Below are 25,818 nucleotides of genomic sequence, written 5' to 3' on the forward strand. Positions count from 1 at the left end.
GGTTAGTGGCCCGACCTATTTTACAATGTGATTCAGATCTGTCCTTAGCCTACATTTTAAGTAATATTTATAAGATGAAGGTTCCTTTAAGTGGCCATATATTGGTAAGCATGGGCAGTCCTTTCTGCACTTTGTCTCCAGGCCTCCTAACTTTAGATCGCTGTGCTAATTGGCAGAGTTGTCCTTGCCTTTCTTTCCAGCTAGTTTGAATTTGTGCAGGCAGCGGATATTACACAACGTGCTATCCGGCAGCATACAAATTTTGAAAAAAAAAAAAAAAAGAGACAACAATTTTCTAAAACTGTGGAGGCAGTGGGCCATGAAGTAACTCCCTTTCCCCTCGTAGACCAACGCAAAATTTCCTTTCTAGGTCTCTGATAAAAAGAATGTAGGGTTAGAGGCATCCATTGGTACTGCTTTAAATCAGTACAGATGAGTTTGTCCTTGCGAGATATTGTATGGTGAACTCCCAGACTGGCCTCCTCAGGGCTTCTGGCCCACACAGCCCCTGGACGCTTGTGAAAACTTGATTGTGCGAATATTGTCTTAGGCTGAGGCCAGCGCCTGCAGGAGCAGCTTGATGGTACTGAAGATGGGAGAGAAATATGACTGGCAGTAAGAAATACAGGACTGGGCCACACAGGAGCACCTGCTGAGGTCGGTCACCTTGCTCGTAGCTATTCTGAAATGAACTTCAAATGCTGTTGACAGATGAATAAAAGTAACAAGATACACTCACGTTATAAATGTCTTATAATCGGTTTCGTATCCCTCATCCATGGACTAAAAAGGTTTTTTTTTTTCACTGTGTGAAGAAACGAGGGGGCTTTTCATTGATCTCAACATAGCATGTGTAGTCCTGCTAGCTAAGCATCTCAACCAAGCAGACGCAGTAGGGAACCACACATGCACCGAAAGTGACATCATTACTGGAATTCCTCCATGAGCCTTCAAAAAATCCAGGACTTGAATCTGAGCAAACAATACCTTAAAGAAACAGTGTTGTTACACAGTTCAAAGTGCCAACGGAAGTGTTAAAAGACTCATAATCTCTTATTAACTCACACAGACATGTGCAGCTATTTAAAACAAACCGTGTTATTGCTTGAGTGCTGCAAAATAATAATAATAATAATAATAATAATAAACAACTGATGGTAAATATTTATGGACTGTTACATGGCACAACAGCCATCAAACAAACTCCTGTGATGCACATTCTTGTACTGAAATTGAGGACAGATGATTCAGTACTTTATCATCTGGGCAGACATTGAATTTCACTCAACCATCCAGCCCAAGAATCAGCAGTGAGATATTTCACTAGCATGATTTCTCAGTGAGTTGAGAGTAAAGTCTCTACAGCAGAAATGCCCTCTACAGCTGCAGGTAGTGGACAGCAGGACTCAGCTAACCGCAGTAACACAAACAGATTCTCTAGTGACCAAAGCAGTGATGTATTTCCATTGTAGTTTTTCTCCAGGTTTGCTCTCTGCTCTCTGTTCCCTGTGTCTAATGTTCTGGGTGCTGCTGTGTCCTTGTACCTATATGGGATTTAAGTGCCCAGAAGCAGAAATAGGAAATTGCTTGAACTCTTTTCCAGGGATTGTGTACTACATCCGGAATTTTCACACTGCCCTCTCTGCTGAACATTACCATTTTAAATGTGCCTCCTTATGTTTGCCAGAAAACGACTGGAAACAGGGTCAATACACTGGAACATGAACTTATATGCATTTTGCTATTCTTTCTGCGTGGTGCTGATATTATCTTCACTGACCTAAAATATATCTCCCTCAGATATGACAACAACTAGGGCGTACAGGAGCAAAAACTGAATAATGTGGTGTGTTTGTTAGCCGCTGAGGCTAACTCTACCGAGGTGGTAAGCCTCACGTATCGTGGATCATTTTCAGAGAGCTGCACTGATAATATGCTAGCTGGCTTTGGGTTAGCATGCTAGACGGGACTTGCTTTATAAATGTTGCATATTGGAGGACATGTTTCTTTTCCATGCAATACAGTTCAGCTCAGAGCCGTGAGACCTCCAGCATTAAGATATGTGCTTTACCCCTGCAGCTCCACACAGCAGCTATGGGATTAATACTGACTGGAAGCTTGAAGAAAAAAAAAAAAAGATAAAAAAGGCAAAAATGTTCCTACAAAAAAGTTTTGCACCATGAAATCATCGTTGATGATACGTCACAGACTCAAAGTGAAAGCCTGTTTTGGACTCTTCACAGCTGACCTGCCTGATTGCACCACACTGATCAGACACCTATGCACATGAAGACTGTCACCATGGAGCCGCCATTTCTACTAAAATTGCACCCGGGTAAATTCAGCAGGGATAATGGGCAGAGCTGAGCACTGTCAAACCAGCACACTCACTACCTCAAAGTGTCCACTACACTCTCCGGTTGACTTGGAGACATGCTGTATTGCAGGCAATTTACATGGGAAACAGTCCACTAGCCGATACAAGGGCACGCGCTCACCATGGATGCTAAGCGTCATGGGCGCAGTGAGAATAGGAGGGTGTGGACTACCTTCTTGATATGTCATTCATAGCGCTTTTCTGTCCACATCTCCTTCCAGTATGATGTGCTGCAGGACGTGAAAGGCCAGTTCTGTAGTGTTTATCAGGTTTTAGAAAGACTGACGATATAGTATTTCCTTATGCCACTCAACCCCCATAACCTCGTGTGTGTGTGTGTGTGTGTGTGTGTGTGTGTGTGTGTGTGTGTGTGCACTGAGAGGGGGAAGAAAAAAAGAAAGTGCATGAATTAAAAGAGGAAATGAGCAGATGAGGGATTGTGGTGAAATGGTTGTCAGCGTCTTGAAGGCTGTTCCCCGGAGCCTCAGGCAGAAACATCACAAGGGACCGTCACTGTCTGTGCCACAATTAATGCTCTCTGATGAGACAAAGGAAATTCTGCACTTAAGGCAGCCATGTGGAGGGGGAGAGACTGGCAACTCGGACTGGGAGAGACTGGCAGCTTGGACTGGGAGAGACTGGCATCTCGGACTGGGAGAATCTGGCAGCTCTGACTGGGAGAGACTGGCATCTCGGACTGGGAGAATCTGGCAGCTCGGACTGGGAGAGACTGGCATCTCGGACTGGGAGAATCTGGCAGCTCGGACTGGGAGAGACTGGCGGCTCTGACTGGGAGAGACTGGCAGCTCTGACTGGGAGAGACTGGCATCTCGGACTGGGAGAATCTGGCAGCTCGGACTGGGAGAGACTGGCAGCTCTGACTGGGAGAGACTGGCAGCTCTGACTGGGAGAGACTGGAAGCTCTGACTGGGAGAGACTGGCAGCTCTGACTGGGAGAGACTGCCAGCTCTGACTGGGAGAGACTGGAAGCTCTGACTGGGAGAGACTGGCAGCTCTGACTGGGAGAGACTGGAAGCTCTGACTGGGAGAGACTGGAAGCTCTGACTGGGAGAGTGGTAGCTGGGAGCCAGAGGTTTGGTAGCGCATTTCTTGTAGATGGGAAAAGCCAAGAGAAAGAAAAACAAACAACAAAAGGGAGCCATGGATAACACGCATGTCTAAGTGCAGACTGTGACAAGCACTTTATGGGGAACTCGGGAATGAAACAATTAAGGGACAATTAAGGGAGGAGGTCCTTCTAGCGCACTGCTGGAGGATTTGACATACGTCACCATTCTGAAGTGGTGTGTCATTGATTCATTTTAATTAGTTTGTCAGTGGACAGTTCAGGTGTTTGGAGACTGAACTGTTTCTAATTGTTCCCCAGACAGTGATGATTACACATAAATAAAAGTAAATGAGTGGTGAGTTATTAGAAGGGTTATAAAAGTCTAGAAAAGGCTAAAAGGTCAGGCATATTTATGGAAGAATTAGATGAAAGATGAAATGATTTGTTAAAACTAATTTCATGTAATTTAATTTGAATTTAAATGTGAAAGAACTTTGGGAAACTCTTTGAGCTAATAGGTGAAGATAAACGCTGTCCTGGCTGTGGACAAACGTGAACAAACCCAGAATGTCACATCCTTTAGGTGGAATTAAATCATCTAGCAAATGCACTGATCACCATTCCTACTGTAGAAAGATAATCATTATAATGAAAAGGAAATAGATTTCTTGGCCAAGACATCTGAGAATCCCAAAGTCTAATGAAGTCAAACATGACCACACTGTGAGTTTGAGGATGTGGAGGGCAGCCAAAAAGACAGAAACATACACACACAAACAGGCAGACGGTCAGACAGACAGACAGACAGACAGACAGGTGTGTGACGTTGTGACTGATGTCCCAGCTACGGTGCCCTTTTTCCGCCTAAAAGCTTCGGACGTGCTGAAGCGAAGCTTTGGCTGGAGCTGCTGTCTAGTCTGCAGGAAGTAAGCATCTCTCAGGGGAGAAAGTGACACATTAAAGTGATTGTGATCATCACTGTGTACGCTAGCCAACTCTGCTACCAGAGAGAAAGAGAGAGAGGGAGGGGGTGAGAGAGACAGAGGGAGGATGAGAGGGAGAGAGAGAGATAGATAGAGAGAGAGAGAGAGAGAGAGAGAGAGAGAGAGAGAGGGAGGGAGGGTGAGAGGGAAAGCGAGAGGGAGGGAGAGTGAGAAAGGCAGTACAAAGTAGGAGTGTGTGAGAAGTGTGGATGTGTTGTAGGTGGTGGGGTATGATGTGTTGTGGGTGGGGTAGGTGTGTGTGGATGTGTTGTGGGTGGGGTAGGTGTGTGTGGATGTGTTGTGGGTGGGGTAGGTATGTGTGGATGTGTTGGGGGTGGGGTAGGTGTGTGTGGATGTGTTGTAGGTGGGGTAGGATGTGTTGTGGGTGGGGTATGTATGTGTGGATGTGTTGTGGGTGGGGTAGGATGTGTTGTGGGTGGGGTAGGTATGTGTGGATGTGTTGTAGGTGGGGTAGGATGTGTTGTGGGTGGGGTATGTATGTGTGGATGTGTTGTGGGTGGGGTAGGTATGTGTGGATGTGTTGGGGTGGGGTAGGTGTGTGTGGATGTGTTGTGGGTGGGGTAGGTGTGTGTGTGTGGATGTGTTGTGGGTGGGGTAGGTATGTGTGGATGTGTTGGGGGTGGGGTAGGTGTGTGTGTGGATGTGTTGTGGGTGGTGTAGGATGTGTTGTGGGTGGGGTAGGTATGTGTGGATGTGTTGGGGTGGGGTAGGTGTGTGTGGATGTGTTGTGGGTGGGGTAGGTATGTGTGGATGTGTTGGGGGTGGGGGAGGTGTGTTGTGGGTGTAGTAAGATGTGTTGTGTGGTGGGTTAGGTATGTGTGGATGTGTTGTGGGTGGAGTAGGATGTGTTGTGGGTGGGGTAGGTATGTGTGGATGTGTTGGGGGTGGGGTAGGTGTGTGTGTGGATGTGTTGTGGGTGGTGTGGGATGTGTTGTGGGTGGGGTAGGTATGTGTGGATGTGTTGGGGTGGGGTAGGTGTGTGTGGATGTGTTGTGGGTGGGGTAGGTATGTGTGGATGTGTTGGGGGTGGGGGAGGTGTGTTGTGGGTGTAGTAAGATGTGTTGTGTGGTGGGTTAGGTATGTGTGGATGTGTTGTGGGTGGAGTAGGATGTGTTGTGGGTGGGGTAGGTATGTGTGGATGTGTTGGGGGTGGGGTAGGTGTGTGTGTAGATGTGTTGTGAGTGGTGTATGATGTGTTGTGGGTGGGGTAGGTATGTGTGGATGTGTTGAGGGTGGGGTAGGTGTGTGTGGATGTGTTGTGGGTGGGGTAGGTGTGTTGTGGGTGTAGTAAGGTATGTTGTGTGGTGGGTTAGGTATGTGTGGATGTGTTGTGGGTGGAGTAGGATGTGTTGTGGGTGGGGTAGGTATGTGTGGATGTGTAGGGAGTGGGGTAGGTGTGTGTGTGTGGATGTGTTGTGGGTGGTGTAGGATGTGTTGTGGGTGGGGTAGGTATGTGTGGATGTGTTGGTGTGGGGTAGGTGTGTGTGGATGTGTTGTGGGTGGTGTAGGATGTGTTATGGGTGGGGTAGGTATCTGTTGATGTGTTGGGGTGGGGTAAGTGTGTGTGTGTGGATGTGTTGTGGGTGGTGTAGGATGTGTTGTGGGTGGGGTAGGTATGTGTGGATGTGTTGGGGGTGGGGTAGGTGTGTGTGTGTGGATGTGTTGTGGGTGGTGTAGGATGTGTATTGGGTGGGGTAGGTATGTGTGGATGTGTTGGGGGTGGGGTAGGTGTGTGTGGATGTGTTGTGGGTGGTGTAGGATGTGTTGGGGGTGGGGTAGGTGTGTGTGGATGTGTTGTGGGTGGTGTAGGATGTGTTGAGGGGGGGTATGTATGTGTGGATGTGTTGTGGGTGGTGTAGGATGTGTTGTGGGTGGGGTAGGTATGTGTGGATGTGTTGGGGGTGGGGTAGGTGTGTGTGGATGTGTTGTGGGTGGGGTAGGTGGGTTGTGGGTGGGGTAGGATGTGTTGTGGGTGGGGTAGGTGTGTGTTGTGGATGGGGTAGGTATGTGTGGATGTGTTGTGGGTGGGGTAGGTATGTGTGGATGTGTTGGGGGTGGGGTAGGTATGTGTGGATGTGTTGTGGGTGGTGTAGGATGTGTTGGGGTGGGGTAGGTATGTGTGGATGTGTTGTGGGTGGTGTAGGATGTGTTGAGGGTGGGGTAGGTATGTGTGGATGTGTTGTGGGTGGTGTAGGATGTGTTGTGGGTGGGGTAGGTATGTGTGGATGTGTTGTGGGTGGGGTAGGTGGGTTGTGGGTGGGGTAGGATGTGTTGTGGGTGGGGTAGGTGTGTGTTGTGGATGGGCTAGGAGTGTGTGTACGTGTCTGAGTTTTTCTGTGTCTGTGTGTAGTGGACTGTGAAGGTAACACCATCCCTGACTTCTGTGAGTGTGATGGGGGCTGTTGAAGCTGACACACAGATATCAGTGCAAATACCCAGTACAGTCAGCCTGTGTAGAAAGGCATTAGAGGGAGAGAAAGGAGCACTGGGGGGAGGCCTCTGGCCTCTGATTCCTCCTCTACAACAAGGTAGCGCACCTTCTACACCAGGGTCCTACACAGAGGTGGAGGTGCAAAGAGTTCTCTCCAGCATTAGTGAACCTGCAGGACTTGAAGACACAGGTCTGAGAGGGAGGGGTTAACCTGAGAGGGAGGGGTTAACCTGAGAGGGAGGGATTAACTTGAGAGGGAGGGGTTAACCTGAGAGGGAGGGATTAACCTGAGAGGGAGGGATTAACCTTAGAAGAAAATGTTAACCTGTGAGAAAGTTAACCTGAGAGGGAGGGGTTAACTTGAGAGGGAGGGGTTAACCTGTGAGGAAGAGTTAACCTGAGAGGGAGGGGTTAACTTGAGAGGGAGGGGTTAACCTGAGAGGAAGAGTTAACCTGAGAGGGAGGGGTTAACTTGAGAGGCAGGGGTTAACCTGCTTCCACCAGGCACCCAAAGACCATAGACACTGTACATGCTCAGCCAGTTAATGGATTCATCAGACAAAGGCAGTACTGCTTTCTCTTGATGAGCAATCCATCAGGAGCAACACATATGCACATACCTGTGAGAGAACACACACAAACACAAACGTACATAAACACACACCTACACATAAATACACACATACACACACACACACACATACACACACACACACACACACACACACACACACACACACACACACACACACACACACACACACACACACATATACATGTACACACCCAAACTCAAATGCACACATGCACATACACAAATACACACAGACACACACAAACTCACTTGCACAGCCAAGCACACACACAAACATGCCCACGTATGCACAGATGCTTGCACACACACACACACAAACACACACACACACACACACACACACACACACACACACACACACACACACACAAACACACACACACACATATAAAAAACACAGCCCAATCTCAACACCCCTCCGTAGATACGCACACACACACACACACACACACACACACACACACAAACATGCACACAGAAAAGTATATGAGCAAGAAATTACTGCTGGAGGTCATCACTTAAAACAGAGTGGAGAGAAGAAAAGGACAATAAACAGGAAGAGTGATGTCATTTGACTTAGCGAGATCTCTCCACTGTCTGATGGAAAGTGATATTACAATGGACCACATCTCAGAGCGACACAGCTGAGACATTCCTCCACCACCACGCTGCCTTGGTCAGACCTATATCTTGACTAGTATTGAAGTATCTTGACTAGTATTGAATACAGTTTTGTGATCTGTTTGGACCATGCAAATAAGTTGCCAGTTGTATGCAGAAGGCCACACGTAGAAGGACATGTGAACAACACTAAGTGTGCTAGCCAGCTTGCAGATGAACCAATCGGCCATGTGCTTTTATGTTAACTGTGTCATGGCTTATGTTGTAAACGTAACTCAAAAACTCCTTTCAACCCCTGAACCGAAGTATTGGAGCCGTATGTTACTGGGCTCAGGTGTTCCACCATCTGTTTGAACACTGCTTAGCTGTGAATGCATGGTGTTAGTGTTAGTGTTGTGTTAATGTGTAAACCAAGAGGACAGGCACACCCGTCTCACTCAGACGTGCTTCAGTGGGACCACAGGCAGCCTCAGCCTCATGTACCTACAGCTCCAGTTCAACCCCTTAATCACCTACGCTTGCTCCGAAATGCTCAGCCCCTGTTCCCAGATCAGGCCCTGTTACAAGATCAGCTCCGGTTCCCAGATCAGGCCCTGTTACAAGATCAGCCCCTGTTCCCAGATCAGCTTCGACACTGAACTTACTTTCTTTTGAGGTGTATCCCGTTCTTCCCACCTGCTGCCACGAGTCTCCTGTACAGGAACGAGCTCTCAGTGAGAACGCTTGTGAGCGGGGTGGAGATAAAGTGCTCTCTCTCTGAGCACACAGCGCTCCGGCTCCTCAGCAGAACAATAGAAGATGCGCACGGGGTGTCCGTACGCAAACGACCCCCGTGTGCCGGCACCACGGGAAGAGGCCCCACTAACCTTCTCTACCGCGGCTGAGTGTTTACTCCTCGCTCCGCTGCTCGTTAGAATAAGGGCTTATAAAAGCAGTCGTAAAGAGCAAATGAAAACATTTTGCCCGCAGGACGTGATGGGCGCTTTTAATTTGGGAGGCCGATACAGCGTGCTAGCGGGGAGCAGAAACAGCGCGGCGCCTCTCCTCCGTAATAAGAGAGAAACAGAGGGGGTGGGGGGGGGCACAGTGGGGTAACAGAACACTCAGGAGCCTGCTAGCAAGGTGAGAGAGAAATAAGGAAAAATGTAAAAAGGAGGCACAGTGAGGAAACGCAGAGAGGAGACGCTGAGAGGAGACGCTGAGAGGAGACGCAGAGAGGAGACGTTGAGAGGAGACGCTGAGAGGAGAGCTGTTCACCAAGAACATCTACCAGGACCACAAGAGAAAAGAAAGAAAGATACAAAAATCTCCACACAACATTAAATATCATCAGTGCTTCTCTTCGATATTTCATTCACACAGAGTTGTATGCGAGCCCTGATGTGAGAACATATCCTAGCATCCTGTCAGACGGGAACAAACAGAGGATTCAGACCAGCACTGACATACACATCCTCTCTCCTCTCCTCTCCTGCCCTTTAATGTACTCTTGCTGTATGGGTCTCCTTCACCCATCATTCCAATTCCAATTAATAGTTAATGCAATTAAGTTTAATGAGGTTGAATTATCTTTTATTTTCACTTACAGAGTACTTCAGCCATGCACATGCTTCACATGATAGGCAGAGATGTCACTGTGTTTGCCTGTAGTCCACGTTTTATAAGCCGATCTGGGCCAGGGCGAGACGAGCCCAGGCTGAGGATCGTCTTTCCTAACGGAGAGTCGCGTGAGTTCTGGTGCTGGATTTCAGGAGTGATCGTTCCGGGATGTTCTTCAGGCCATCAGGCTGGTGCGCTGGGACGAGCGGAAAGTCCAGTCTAGTGCCCGATCACGAATCTCCATCCCTGTCTTTTTTTTCCTATCATTTAATATCATGCACAACACCACCTCACTGCAAGCTTTAATACTGAGAAACTCAACACTTCGCTGACAATTTAATACATTCCAGCAGGCCAATCGTTTAAGCCTTTAAAAATCCTTGTAAATCTTCAAGGTTGTTCTTGGCAATGATTATAAATGATGGGCAACAACATTTTTAATTAGATCTGGGTTGAAAAACAGCAAACTTACCCCTTTATCACAAGGGGCTCTATCACAAGCCATGCTCACAAAGCTGGCTTTTAGTGTTTGAGAGCACAGACTCGAATCTTAACAGAAAACATCCAGCAGGGTTCACAATGAAGGCGCTAAAAGACGAGGGCCGCGTTCGTCAGAGCTGACGCCAGCCGCCCCCCCCACCGCCACCTCTCTCCATCACGACACACGGATAATGTCCGCCCGGCGCGGCTCATTCCCCTGTCACAGGGGATGATGTGGCCCTGAGCCCATTAGCGGCAGCCTGTGCTATTTACGTGCCCCTCTCTCCTCACAGCTGCACAAAGACACACTTCAGCCAGCTCTCTCTCCTCTTTCATCACTTGCTGTTTTTCCCCCTCCCGTGCGTCTTTTTCCTCTTCTCCGCGTCCTCTCCCAGGTCTCTGATAGGGTCGACTCCTGAAAAGCTGAGAGGAAGACCGATTGCTCCCCTCCCCCTGGTTTAGTCTTTTTTGTGCTTTGTGGTTCTGTTTTGTTCCTGACCAATCATCTTTCAGAAGCAATCTTACGCAGGGCACTGTAAAAGGCTTCGTTACATGACCAGGGGCTAGTTTGTTGCACTGCCTTCTGGGAAGGAGAGGACTAGGTATTAGAGTGAGGAAACACAGATGCGTCTCCGCTCCAGGAGCAGTACGCCCTCAACAGCGGACAGCAGGCGAAACAGCTCCTCACTCAGGCAGCTTATAACCAGGCGCTAGGTGTTTGAACTGTAAATAACATTTAATTAATGCCAAGACAGATGTGAGTGTTGCATACCGGAACACCTGTCAGAATAATAGGTTGGAATGATGAAACAATACTGCTGCACTTGCAGTGTTCTCCAACCTGCAGCTGGTGTGTTTGAAGTGACTCCGTATGTAGCAGGTAACAGGTAGCAGGTCACAGATAGAAGGTAGAAGGATAGAAGGATAGAAGGATAGAAGGATAGAAGGATAGAAGGTAGGAGGTAGCAGGTAGCCAGTAGCAGGTAGAAGGTAGCAGGTAGCACATAGCAGATAGCAGGTAGCAGGTAGCAGGTAGCAGGTAGCACATAGCAGATAGCACATAGCAGATAGCAGATAGCAGGTAGGAGGTAGGAGGTAGGAGGTGGAGGTGGAGCAGGTGGAGGTGGAGCTGGTGGAGGTGTGGTCTTAAAGTGGTTCCCATCTATGCCAGAATCATTGCAGTTATATTATATAAGACTGTCATAAAGTCTGTATTCTGAAATTACAGTGGCACACAGCAACAAGCAAGAGGCAGGAAAATCCTGGAAGCATGTGTGTGTGATCTGTGCGATCTGTGTGATGCTTTTGGAAAGTGATAACAGTAATTCTTACAAAAAGACATGAAAGAGGAGAAAAATACTGGCTAAACAACCACTCCTTCAGCCATGAAAACGAAAGAACGGTGTACTACGCTAGAAAAAAACACTCAAGGGAGGACCAACAGGAATTGTGGTCATGACAACCATGAAATACTCCAGTAACACAGGAAGACTGGCAGCTAATATCAAGCAATTGTGAGCATATAGATAAAGTAGCTATTATGAGCACTTATGAAAGCCAGATGTAACAGGCAAGTTTTAAAATGAAAATGCATTTTCATCTTTGTGTATAAAATTCTAAAGTGAATTGAAAAGGTTTTTCTCTGAATGATTCCTCAGGTATCACTGTAGTGGACATTTACATGTAAAGGACCTTAAACCATTACTGCACGTCAACATTCATCTCCTAAATCACTTCACTTTCAATCACCAATGCCAGTTTCCTTGATAATACAGCTCCCCCGCAGGTATGTCTAGGTAAAGGGTTTTGTTAAACTTGTAACAAAACCAATAGATTATGCAGGGATTACCCAGTTCACCCTAAGGTCCACATAACTCATTTATTTTCATTTAAATATGTTTTTGCTGATTTGTGTGGCAGAAAAGTTGTTTCAGTTCTTTCTGTAGCAGGACTCCATCACACTCTGTGCAGGCAGTGCAAACAGAGGAGATACTAGGAGGGAAAAGTTCTTTAACAGACGTCCAGCTTCCTGGAGACCTTCCCTGTCCACACCCCCTTTAGGTCCCCAGTAAGGTGGACTGGCGGTGTGTGTCGGCAGGGTTGAAGCCCTGACCGCTGACCCTCCAGATCAGCCGATACTGTGGATCACTCCTATTATGGATCCTGGTCAGCAGATGTGACTTAGCTGCGCACAAGTACCCCCCACCACCCCATCTGTTACAGCTGTGCTCCTCACACCATCTCATAGAGCAGGAGTGGCCAACCCGCGGCTCTCAAGCCGCATGCGTTTCTTTGCCTGGTTTCATGCGGCTCTTATGGCACACTCACACTAGGCCCATTCTAACCGTGCTGTGTCCAGGTACGATTGGAGAGAGGTCTGAGTCCCCAGCTGGCCCGCGCTTTCACCTGCACAAACGATCTGTGCCATGGCCCGGTTACATCATCAGCTCTGAGGGCGACAGACTGCTACATCTTCGTGCCAAAGTCCTGAAGCATATCACGCCTGGGCGCGGTTCAGAACACTCAGATTAGCCAACCCTGCCATGCATCTGGGATCCTTACGTTTATATCGAAGTTTGTGTTTGTTTTTTTTTATGTTCATTGTTTATTACTTTATTATGTTTGTGTGTGGCATTTACAATAAATCTGGCTGAGCAGAGGTCTGTCTGTGTGTGTGTGTGTGTGTGTGTGTGTGTGTGTGTGTGTGTGTGTGTGTGTGTGTGTGTGTGTGTGTGTGTGTGTGTGTGTGTGTGTGTGTGTGAGAGAGAGAGAAAGAGAGAGAGAGAGAGAGGAAGGGATGGGTGATGTTCAAGTGTGCCCATGTGTATAATGTGGCTCTTTGCTCTAACACAGTAAATAAAGTGGCTCTTGGTCTCTAACAGGTTGGCGACCCCTGTCATAGAGGAACATGCTCCTCACACCATCTCATAGAGGAACATGCTCCTCACACCATCTCATAGAGGACCATGCTCCTCACACCATCTCATAGAGCAGGGGTACTCAACTGGCGGACCGCGGTCCGGATCCGGACCCGAACGCAGTCCTGTCCGGACCCAATCTCATTCCTGATTAACTGGATACGGACCAAAACAAACCCGTAGCATTTATTTCAGGACTATTGACAAAACACTCCGTCACGAGTGTTACGTTTGCCACCCCCGCTCAACAACTTTTCCGTTCGCCACCCCGCTCAACAACAAGCCTGCCTGGTTGACGCTTCGCGAGCGGCGCGAGGGTCCGCGCGGCGAAAATGACGTAATCGCTGTGGCTCCGCGTGTGCGCGAGTGCCTCGCGCGCTGTCGGTTCGAGAGGTCGTGCACCTCTCGAATTTTGTAACTTCGCGCCGCGCTTCAACGCAATGAACAAAGTCACGTTTTCAGGATTCATACACCTTTATAAGGTGGAATTAAAGCACTTGTACGTCACATTCAAGGTCCATTTCAATATTTCCCAGCATGTTAAACATAATTAAGTTAAATATTTATACATATACTCGAAATAATTCGCTTTTTATCACATTATTTAATGGTTGTTTATTTAAAAAACGCCCAATCTTCACGTCTTCACGTTATCTCATGTTTCCTGGAATTACAAGAGGCTCGTATTTGTTAACCTAATACAAGAGAACTATTCAGTCAGACAGCTATTTGTTGTGAAACCAAGTAGTTACAATTTCAAGCATTTTAAAGTACTTTAACCTAAATTCCAGCACTTTTCAAACCTGAAACATATAGCAACATTAAAATTGGTCAGGTAAATGTTCATTCCCCTGTTTTGAGGGGTGTTTCTACCACATATCGTTTCGGACAAAACGCCTATCGGTGCGGAGAACACTGCAGTGACGCTCGCGAAAGTATAAACGCCTCCACCGTTCGCGCACCGTACACCCCCCCCCCCCCCCCCCCCCGCTCAACAACTTAGCCGCACCGGACCTCAGGGCACAGGTATCTGCCAAAATTGGACCGCGGACAAATTTAGTTGAGTACGCCTGTCATAGAGGAACATGCACAATGCAGTCTGCACACCAGAGTGCTGTGTTAATCAGAGGGATCAAAACATGAGAGCATGAGTACATGATCAGGAGCATGTAAAAGCAAGTGGCATGGTGCATGGTGAGAAGTGTGCACGAGCACATGGTGAGAAGTGTGCACGAGCACGTGCATGAGCACGTGGTGAGAAGTGTGCACGAGCATGTGGTGAGGAATGGCCTGCACAGGCTAAGACTACAGATGCTTACCACCGAGCTCCATGAAGAGTAATGTGATTTTTGTTGTTTAAACCTCACACGTTCCTTTTAATGACTGCGAAGCAACATTTGTCTAATCGCAGATGTCTTAAAGGCAGTACAAGCTGCAGTGATTCCTGTTGTTGTTGAGAAAGATGAGAAAGAAATTAAAGCTAATTAAATTAAGTCAGATGGCTGTTTCCTGCAGTTGTGACTTATTCTAAATGTGAGAGGATTGTTCAATTACCAACTCTTTTACTGGTGTTTGTTTTGGAGAGCAACATGGAACTACATTTTTGAAATCTCTTTGCCACATTTCCATAAATCTGTCTGGAGAAAAAGCAACAGCTCCATTGTCAGAATCCCCCCTGACGAGACCTTATTTATTTTTTACCTGCCAGGGATGTACCGTGCATAATCAGGAACAGCATTAGAAATACAGACCCCTCGCCCCTTAGTCCTGCCACCCATGCCCATAATAACTCTCAAAATGCAAATGAACTCTGGGTAATCTATTAATGTCACTTCAATTTTATTTCAGCGCTCCAATTTAGCAGATCCTGACACATTCGCGCGTGTGGTGTCTCTGTACACGGGTTCATTTTGCCGGGAGAGCGAGGCTCGCGTGGAGAGGAGGACGGAGGAACCGTGTGCCATCTGTCTCTCCGCTGCTTTATTACCAGCCGCTGTAATGAAGCGCCGGTGAAACGCTCTCCAGGCTCGCGCTCCACTTTCAGCTCTCTCCACTTTCACGCCACAGAAAAACAACATTCCATCCGCTTTATTCTTGCATGTAGCAATTATTGTCCCGCGCACCTTTTCTTGGTAGAAAAGACCGGACGATTTGCTGTTAATTACCCCAGTAGCCATTTTAAGAGGGCTCTGTGGTTTCAGGAACATCACATTCCCCTTGTCTGTGCCAGAAAGGAAGGAGTTTCATAACTCCAGCATATGGTGTGAAGACCTGATGGGGGAATTTGCTTGCTTGTCTTGGCCTTGGAGTCAAAGACCCCATTAGTGAGAAAACAGATTGGGTAATCCAATGGGATTTGTCTAGTCCATGCAAATGACTGTTAATTCCCATTGTGCATGGACCTATGTTAGTAAGTAACAGATTCAAATTTAATTGAAGTGAAATTGAAATGTGAGATAATCTCATGAATATACATACAACATCTCGAAAGCAAAACTCAGAGGCTGTGGACAATCTTTAATCCCATAAACTTTAAGCGGTGAAGAGGATTTGCTGAGGCTCATATGGTTCCTGTGATTAATAATTTGCAAGACTCGCTGGTGGTGTCAGGGATTCTCCACCCCAGGAGACTCTGCTGCGCTTTCGCCGCTGCTGATTGGTCCGCTCTGGCTCAGGTGTGGGTGATAATGAGCACCTCCTGCTCACTAGCGCCTGCACCTGTTCCTCAACATGAGTGTGCAGCCCGGAGACCTGGAGAGGATCACTGGCCGTACACTGAAGGCAGTGCTCCAGAGACCAGCCCTTCACTGCTGCCTGGGACGAACAGATTGTTCTCTGTCTGAGGGGAAGAATTGGAAAGTGGCAAAGAACTTTTCTCTCTTGTCTTTTTCCTCTGGCATTTATATTCCACTGCCTCCTGCTCTGATCTGTGCTCCTGGTCCCACGGCCAGTGGCCTGTGATGGGGGTTTGGTGGTACGTGGTTGCTGCAACCATTACTCTAACCTGAACCTTCACACTGACTCTCTGTACTATGCACACCACATATCGGTGGTCACACATTGCCTTACACATGCCCTCCTCCACTTTCCGTAGCATGCTGAATATTTCAGCTGTGGGGTAGATAGCAAGGTGGGTGACGTCCACAAGCCCCCATCCTAACACTTCACCTCCGATGTTTCTCATTGGTCCACGAGAGCTCCGCCTCTGACCTGGTGTCCCCTGCTGATTATTGCCTGAGACTGTGCCCTGTTTATGGACTCATTAGGGCAGATATAACCCACTGCAAGGCTCTGGTCTATGCGAAGTCTTCATGTAACTCACTAACAATCTCAGAGTCGTAGTCCGGGTTCGCTGTATGATGACCTCGCTTGCCTGTTTCTGTCTAACGCTCTCTGCAACTTCACTTCACTGTTCTGCCTGTTCTGCCTGCAATTCGAGGAAAAGTCCCATTAGACAGTCCCATTAGACAGTCCCATTAGACAGTCCCATTAGACAGTCCCATTAAAGAGGTCCTTATGCAGCTTCTTTGCCCATGTATCCTGCCTACGCTCCTTGTACGTAACAGCAAGAGTTGGTGATCTAAGAGGTCTGGGGTTACTTTATTTGCTGATGTCAGCACCACAAGAATAAGTTCCTAAAATAGCACCATCTGCCCCAGTATATTCCCCCAAGTCAGTGAGCTTCTATGATCTACCAGAGCAAAGAATTCCTTTATTTGTTTTAAAAATGGGTTTTGTTTTCATACAGCATCCTTGAACAGGAAATGATGCATCTCATTGCGCTGTGTCTACAGCAGAATAAAGAATTCATCCAATTGTGTTCTGCTCTGTCTAGTTTTGCTGAAATCACGATGAGCATTTGAAAGGTTAGATAATGATCAAAGCTGCTCTTTGAATTACTCCATCAATAGATCCGAAGACACATAAGCACACACACACACACACACACACACTTCCATCAAAGGCAACAAAAACATACTGTTCTTTATTTACACTGGACACTCACACACGCACGCACACACACACACACACACACACACACACACACACACACACACACACACACACACACACACACACACACGCACACATACACACACAAACACACACACACACACACACACCATGTCAGTAACACACTCTGACACACACGCACACACACCCACACACTGTCTCTACATACAAAGTGCCATGTCAACTATACATGTGGGTGTGTTAGTCATGCTGGAGAAATGGTGACAGTCTCAGCCTGGCTCTGCCTCCATCCCATCATTGTCTTTGATTTATTTGTGGGTGGCATCAACCAGATGGCTGGGGCAAGTTTGCACATACACGTCAGTGTAAGAGACAGGGCAAATTAAAACATACTTTACATGTGACCTACTTCAATTCACTTCACTTGCACTGCCAAAGAGCTTTGGAAAAGTATCTTGTATTCTAAGAACTTAAAACAGTTTGATACATATTCTTAAAAAAATCAAGAACTGACCAAGTATGCCAAGTATGGGAATAGGTTAAATTAACATAATCCAATTGAACTGCTGAATTTGTGTCAGTTTTTTTATATTATAATAAGACATTATAATTTATTACTCCACTGCTTAGTATTCTGCAGTCGCTCTTTGCTTGAAATAGTGTTTTTTTAATAGGTTGTCAAAAAACTAGTTAAAGCTTCTGTGATGAATATTCCACATAAATGTGTTTCAGAGTCTTTGACCTAGACTAAAATGTAACTTACAGCATGTGTGTGTGAGTCTGCTTTTACTAGCATACTGTAACTACAGCTACAGTACAATAAAATAAGATACCACAACAGCCGGAATGATACACTAATACAGCTATAGTAATATACTAATAGCCAGAGAAATATACTACTACAGCTATAATATTATAATACTACAGATATAATAATAACTACTACAGCCAGAGTAATACACTACTACAGATATAATAATATACTACCATAGCCAGAATAATATAGTACTACAACTATAGTAATATACTACTACAGTTAGAATAATATAATACTACAGATAGAATAATATGCTATCTACTATAGCCGGAGTAATATACTACTACAGTTATAGTAATATACTACTATACAAATATTATGCTACTGTTATCGTAATATACTACAACTGCTATTCTGCTATGCAGTAATAATATATTGTAAAGTACTACTACTAGTACTAGTAAAGTACTACTGAAGTTACAGTATACTAATACAAAGTGATATACTGCTACATCTGCAATAACATAGTTCTATAGGTACAGCGTACTGGGTAGGACGCGATATCTAAATGGTAAGAAACAAACTAGTAGAAGGACTGGTTTGAAGGACTGGTTTGAAGGACTGGTTTGTTTGTCTGTTTACTAATCCAGCCAAACAGCTTTTGATTCTTTCCATGACTGTCTCTCAGGACATGAATACTTTATAAGACCAAAACAAGTCAAGTCCAAGCCAACGAGAGAGTGCTCGCTAATGTTTAATTAATCAGTAACGACAAAAGGAGATAGCAGTCACAAAAGGAGCCGCCTGGCGTGGTGCGCGGTGGGGATCCCACGGGGCCGGAGACGTCCTCACCCTGGAGTCTCTTATCCGCCACACTTCACCGTCAAACTCAGATAACTGCACCGAGTGGTTCAATCAAGTGCATCACTCGGGGGGCGGGATGGGGGGGAGGGGCTATCTCCCCTCGTTCGCTCGCTCGCTCTCACCGTCTGTGTCTCTCTCGCTCTGTTTCTGTCTGACTGCCTCTGTCTGCTGTTAGAGCTTTAGAGACATGATGGATTACAGTAACAGAAGAGGTAAATGTGTCCAAACAGCCGGAAGAAAACAAGCTCATTCTGGCCCATGTGACCACTCAGTGTTTGCTTTGGCTGCTTTAAGACAGGGAGTTGTCGCTGTGGTAGTGTTAACAGGCTACGTGCTTAACCAACTCTATCGTTGTAAACACTGTTCCATCTGTAGCAGGAAGAGTCATTTTGCCATGTGAAGGCACTGAAGAGACAGCAGCAACAGGAAGATGAAGCATAAATCTACCCTGCGTCTTCTTGATCGGCTAATCAAAACACATGATTTGATATCTTAGACTCCATGAAACAGTTTGCAACTCAAACTCTTCTTAATGCAATGAATATGTTCAAACGTGACACCGCATGTCATTATGTGTGTATACTCAATTCATATATTCATCTTCATAAATAAATGTACTTTGGTAAAGAAAATCTTTTCAGGATCATTCAGCATGAGTAAGACAATGAGGCAGCGACAATATCTGCATTTCTAAAGCTGCATCTCGGCAGGTAGAGTGCAAGTCCAGTTTCTGCATTCTTCAGAAATATCCCACAATGCAGCTGGGCACCCCGCTGTAAGGGACGTTTCTATGAAAGCGTCGCTCCTTCTCCTGCCATCATTGTCAACCCTGCATGAGCTCCATTTAAAGAAAGTCACCGTGCCACGCTTATTAGAATGCACGATCGGGTTTATTTGAAAATGGATGAATATATTATGTTGTTCAGAATGTGTATCTCTTTATGGTTATATTTAACAATCACAGAGTCAGACTCCTGCTGGCCTTCACTAGAATATTTCACAGAGGCGTCCTTAAATGAAAAATTCATATTTAATGGACCTTTCTGCTAAATAAACCCTTCAAAACTGACTCCTGTGAATACTGTGGCAGTCGAGCAGTGGAAGTGCTGGGTATTCTCACATTCACAGGATTTATGATCATCTTCTCAGCTCAGCTCTTCCAGGTTCCATGATATAAAACTAACTGGAATTAACATAACTCAATATAAGAACAGTAAAGGCAGGCTCTGGCCGAGGGCCAAGACAGAACTTGTAGCTTTTGTTATGGCTTCATTTATTCCACCAAGAATCGCTCTTGCTTGTTGGAATTCCTGTGACATCTTTGTGAGTTGTCTGTTCAGCTAAATTAATTTCTATCAACTGAGAACAAATCAGCCAATGAACTGCACACATTTCCTCAGGGCTACTGTACTCAACACAAAGCAGAACGTTTCCAAGCAATATTGACCATCTTCTGCATTTCCACCCTCTCCGTGTGTGTGGATTATACATTATTAAACGTGCTCACATGCTTCATTTTTCTAAGATCGCACCAGGAAATTCGATTGGGCTTAACTTGACCAGGTAAGAAGACTATGGATTTTTTGATTGAGTTTACTCACCAACTGGAGACATCTCTCGTACAGAGCCTTGGTAAGGTCCTTCGATAAACTGGGGAGGGTTATCGTTGATGTCTTGAACTTTGATGATGAACTCTGAGGGCGGCTCCAGCGGTTCTCCATTGTCTCTGTTGACCACCTGTGCCGTGAGCGTGTACTCCGCCTTCTCCTCCCGATCCAGCCGCTTCATAGCGTGGATATCCCCTGTCAACTCGTTGATGGCAAAGATGGTCCCTGCTCCTTCCCCGTCCAACACGTATTTGATGTTCCTGCTCCCCACATCCAGATCTGTATGAAGCTGAAAAGGAGAGAAACAGGAGAGGAAGTTAGCACCCAGCTGCCAGTGTGCAGTCCAGGATCAATGACAGCAGCCCTGAACTGAATCCTCGTCATGTGAGGCAATAGGACTTGCAGTCAGTCAGGACCACGGCCAGGGACTCTTTCCAAAATGCAAATGTTTAACTGTGACTGCTGAATTACTCAGACTCCCACACCAGAAATGGCAAAGGCCAGACAAGATTCTGGGCGTCCAGGTCTGTCAGTCTCTGTTAAATCAATCAGTATTTGAGAGTGGAGGTGATAGCAATCAACCTGCTGTGTTCAACACAACAACAGCTTCTGCCCCTCTAACCTCTACTCCCCATACTACCCCCCCACCCCCCCCTTGCACTTACCAAAATCCCAATACCCCTCACTCTACTACCCCTTACTCTCTCCCTCGATAGAAAATGAAATACATGAAGTGATTTTGGGGGATTTTTTATGCCGTGCATAAGCAGTAAAGGCATTTGACAAGAAAATAGGCACGAGAGGGCCCTGCGATCGCTGTTTTCTTGAAGGCCTTTCTATCTGACGAGTAAAGTGGCCATAGCAGGTAAAGAAGCGGGGCCCTTGTCAGAAACGGGACAGAGGTAAACTGTCATCAGGACATTTCACTGGCTCTCCGCTGTGTGCAGAATTTCAAAACCAAAATCAAACCATTAAAGCAAAAAAGCTGGAAGTGATTACTGGGAGAAAAAAAGGTCTCAAGGCGAGAGACGGAATAAGCAGGGGAAGCCGTCTCCTCTCCGCCCTGCCTCTTCTAAATTAGATGCAGGTTCCCAAAGGACAGGGATGAGGAGGGGGCTGGAAGGGGTTGTAGGGGGATATAAAGTGGAACATTTGCAAGTCTGACAATGTACAGCAGTTGTGTGAAACATGGCCCACCATTAGTGTTTGTGAGGGTCCCCACACCCGCTCCCCCCACCACCAGTATCTGAACACCATCCTGTTTAGGGAAATGCAGCTCCATCTCACGGCCTAGAAATGCAGACCAGTGTCCAGGTGGGATTGTACCCGGACACGCAGTAACAAGGCAAGTGCGTAAATGTGTGTTCACTGAAATCCAGACATCAGAAAGCCATTGCAGTTGCTTCATAAGTGTGTTTCCATGCACACGCTGTCTCTGAGGTGCTGTTCTCAGACACTGACAAAGCACATTCACTTAAATTGTCACACTTTGCACTTTTGTTCGTTTAATTGTGCCATCATTCCACATGAAAGATCTCTCTCATTAACACAGCAACTTCACAACAACCCACTTCTACGAAAACCCTGAAATGAGCCCATATTAGTGATGCTCCTTCTCCTGCTGTATTTCAACCCCTTCTAACGGTTCTTTTGTTTTTCAAATTTTATCCTCTTCAACTCAGCAGCTTTGTTTCTTTCATGTAGTCAGTTTCTTTTCTGAAAGAAATCAAACTTTAATTGACAAGAAAAAGCATAATACTGCACTGATTATTAATCATGGTGGCAGGTTTGAAAGGCTCGGTAGGTATTCTTAGATGTGTTTTTAAGTGGAGGGCCGGGGCGTTCTCAGAGACCTGTACACAGCGGCAGGTACTGCAGTGATTGACTGATTTTTAAATGTGAACGAACACTGACCTGAGAACAGTGATCTCTGGGGCTAAGAGGTCGTTAAAGCAACATCTACTCCAACACATTAAAATCATCTTTGCATATTTACTGCATGCATTTCAAGGGAAACTCACTCATCAAACTTGAATATCACTGGGGGAGTCCCAGGACTCTCAACTTACAGTCGATTACAAGGTATTAAGTAACACCGCTGATTACAAAATCCTTTCCCTGCAAGAAATGCATAAGTAAAATGAGAATGCATATGGTAAACATGAACTCTGAGTTAAACATACATCACCCTGATCTCAAAAACACTTCATTGCTGCCAGGGAGCATGATGTCCATACGAAGAAACATTTAGATCTCTCACACAGCTTCATGTGCCATGTGGCCATTGCAAAGTTGTTTTGAGACGTCTGGTGTGACTGTGTGTGGCTGTATGGTGTGACAGTGTGTGGCTGTATGGTGTGACTGTGTGTGGCTGTATGGTGTGACTGTATGTGGCTGTATGGTGTGACAGTGAGTGGTTGTATGGTGTGACTGCACTGTAAACCCGAACAGTATTGTTAACTTATACTCTTTATTGGTATAACACTCAAATCTTGTTATTTAGTTAACCCAGCATTAAGGTTTTGCGCTGTCTTAACTTTTTGGTATGTTTTAAGTTTAAATGAGTACATATTTTTGAGTAATGACTGTCACTAACATTATAATTTATGAGTTTCCAAAGTCACGCAGCGTCTGATGTCACCAACATGCCCAGTGTCCTGGATTTACTTTTTACAGTGGTCACAATGGTGGTGCGTCATGGCCTTGTGGTTAGGGAACTGCTCTTGTGACCGGAGGGTCGTGGGTTCAATTCCCAGACCTAAGGCCATGACTAAGGTGCCCAGGGCCGGCGCCACGGGGGGGCGAAATGGGAGCGTCGCCCCCTCAGGCGAGGTGTCCCGCCCCCTCAATGTAAAAAATAAGACCCATTTATTTTACAACAATCGCTACATGGTGCCCCCTTAGCCTCTCGACAATCGTTACACGCAAACCCCCCCCCCCCCCCCCCCGCTCAACAACTTGTAAGTCGCTCTGGATAAGAGCCAAATTCCATAAAAATGGTTATGTTGGGGAAAATTATATATATAATTATTACCAAAAGTATTGTAGTATATAGTACTTAAAAATTAAGATTTTCCTAAACTTATATATTTTATTTAAAGTTTTATTTTTTTTAAGTAAACTGTACTTAAAAATTATATTACATGAACTTAAAATTTCTTATGTAATCGGTTACAACAAAACTTTTGAGTTTAGTGAACTTGTTGGGTTTTACAGTGTGTGTGTAGCTGTGAGGTGTGACTGTGTGTGGCTGTATGGTGTGACTGTGTGTGGCTGTGTGATGTGACTGTGTGTGGCTGTGTGGTGTGAATGTGTGTGGCTGAATGGTGTGGCTGTGTGTAGCTGTGAGGTGTGGCTGTGTGGTGTGACTGTATGTGGCTGTGTGGTGTGGTGCTGGGTTTTATACACTGAGGGAGAGGTGGAGAGATGATGGGGAGAGGTGGAGAGACAGTGAGGGAGAGGTGGAGAGATGATGGGGAGAGGTGGAGAGACGATGGAGAAGAGGTGGAGAGACAATGGAGGAGAGGTGGAGAGATGATGGGGAGAGGTGGAGAGACAGTGAGGGAGAGGTGGAGAGATGATGGGGAGAGGTGGAGAGACACAGGGAGAGGTGGAGAGATGATGGGGAGAGGTGGAGAGATGATGGGGGAGAGGTGAAGAGATGATGGGGGAGAGGTGGAGAGACACTGGGGGAGAGGTGGAGAGATGATGGGGAGAGGTGGAGAGACAGTGAGGGAGAGGTGGAGAGATGATGGGGAGAGGTGGAGTGACAGTGAGGGAAAGGTGGAGAGATGATGGGGGAGAGGTGGAGAGATGATGGGGGAGAGGGTTGTCTACTGTCAGCCCAGGAGGAAATATGTCAACGCACGCACACTAGCGTCAGGGCTCTATGGCAGGCTAAGGAGCAATCAGGGGACCCATAATGAGAAGCTCCAACTTTCCTTCCTCAACCCCCACCTACACCCCCACCTCCACCCCACCCCCTCCTACCTGCAGTAGGCTGAAGTGTGGTGTTAAGCCCTACACGGAAAATTAACGATTCTGCTTCTTGTCAGGGTTCTTGAAATGGTCCTCATCACCCAGGGTGACACACTTGTGTGGGATTGAAGCTGTAAGCGAGTCCCTTCTCCAGATGTGATTAAGACTCATTCTCAGTAGGTGCTTAAGTGTTCTGGTCCCCGTGGCCTGCTCACACCTTCCATGTGTTATGGGCTCATATACGTACTAATGTATGTGGAAAGATGGTGAGCTAATGGAGACATCATGGTGCATACTGATATGAAGAGCAGATTTGGTTTGGTGTGGAAAACCTGCCAAAAACACCTATATATAGATACACCTATATAGACATATGTCTTTGCATTTACTGGCCAATAGCCTACAATATTAATTTAATTAACCGTTGTAGAATTTGTAAAAAAAAAAAAAAAAAAAACCATAAATGAACATAAATCATTAGTAGTGTAATTACTTGGTATTAAATGTGAAACCCCTCACGTGTCATTCACACAGATGTCAACAACACTTCAGGTGCTGCATGTATAGGAGGGTTCCATCATTTTCTAAATGAATCTTCATGACAATAGCCACGTAAATAATGAGAAAAGCCAGGTTATGAATATTGGGCTGATCTTCTGAAGGAGGAACATCACCGTGATGGACACAGTTATCCTCAGCTTTATTACTCTTTCCTCTTTGTTCAATCAGGATGTTATTTTATCAAACCAGACACCTTTATTTCAAAGAAAAGATGCCCCCATGTAAATGAGTGTAGCTGCACACATCATGATCACGATGGCTTTCATATAACAGACTCGATATTGTGTTTGCAGCTACTGTTAGCTCGTATGTATGAAAGAAAGAATGGGTAAATTTAATCTGCATGTGATTTTGTTCAATAATCCTGTGAAGAACACAGCCATTCATGAGTGGCAAAACATCAGTGAACACACACAGCCCTATTTACATATATCTGAACAACAGGCTCCATAATCTCTCTGTGTTACATTACCAGCCTAAAAAGTACATCTTAAACTCTCAGAGAGACATTGAGCACAAACCGAATGCTTCAGGGGGAGAAAAGAAAGTAAAAGGTCTCAAAACAATAGGACTGAGGCGTAACTGTGGCTGATGAACACCACACGGTGCCACACACACAAAGACGTTCAACTTTCTCCTTTACCTCCTACATGATTAGTCGACCTGCACACCTAATTCTCCTAATTCGACCTGCACACCTAATTCTCCTAATTCATATCATGCTGACAAGGATCTATATATATCTATCTCTCGCCCTCTCTCCATCTCTCGCCCTCTCCATCTCTCTTTCTCTTGCTTTCTCCATCCCTCGCTCTCTTTCTATCATGCTGCTCTCCCTCTCTCGCATTTCTCTCATTATATATATATATATATATATATATATATATATATATATATAAATCTGAAGTCGAGATAAGTAACTGCAGTGTACTTAGGTAAGATAGGTAGAGATATAAAAAATTATAGTAAAGTTTCCAGAAAA

General features: G+C 45.9%; 1 protein-coding gene across 4 annotated transcripts in view; it reads right to left on the minus strand.

Annotated features, from left to right (window-relative positions):
• Positions 1-25,818, minus strand: part of cdh8 (cadherin 8) — an 88,887-nt gene that overhangs the window by 31,187 nt on the left and 31,882 nt on the right. For all 4 annotated transcript variants that reach the window (XM_077000474.1, XM_077000467.1, XM_077000483.1 and 1 more), the window contains one exon: positions 20,292-20,586. In XM_077000474.1, the coding sequence (XP_076856589.1) occupies positions 20,292-20,586 (295 nt within the window). The remainder of the gene's footprint in view (positions 1-20,291; positions 20,587-25,818) is intronic.

Source organism: Brachyhypopomus gauderio, chromosome 1 (genome assembly GCF_052324685.1).
Source record: "Brachyhypopomus gauderio isolate BG-103 chromosome 1, BGAUD_0.2, whole genome shotgun sequence".
NCBI lineage: Eukaryota > Metazoa > Chordata > Actinopteri > Gymnotiformes > Hypopomidae > Brachyhypopomus > Brachyhypopomus gauderio.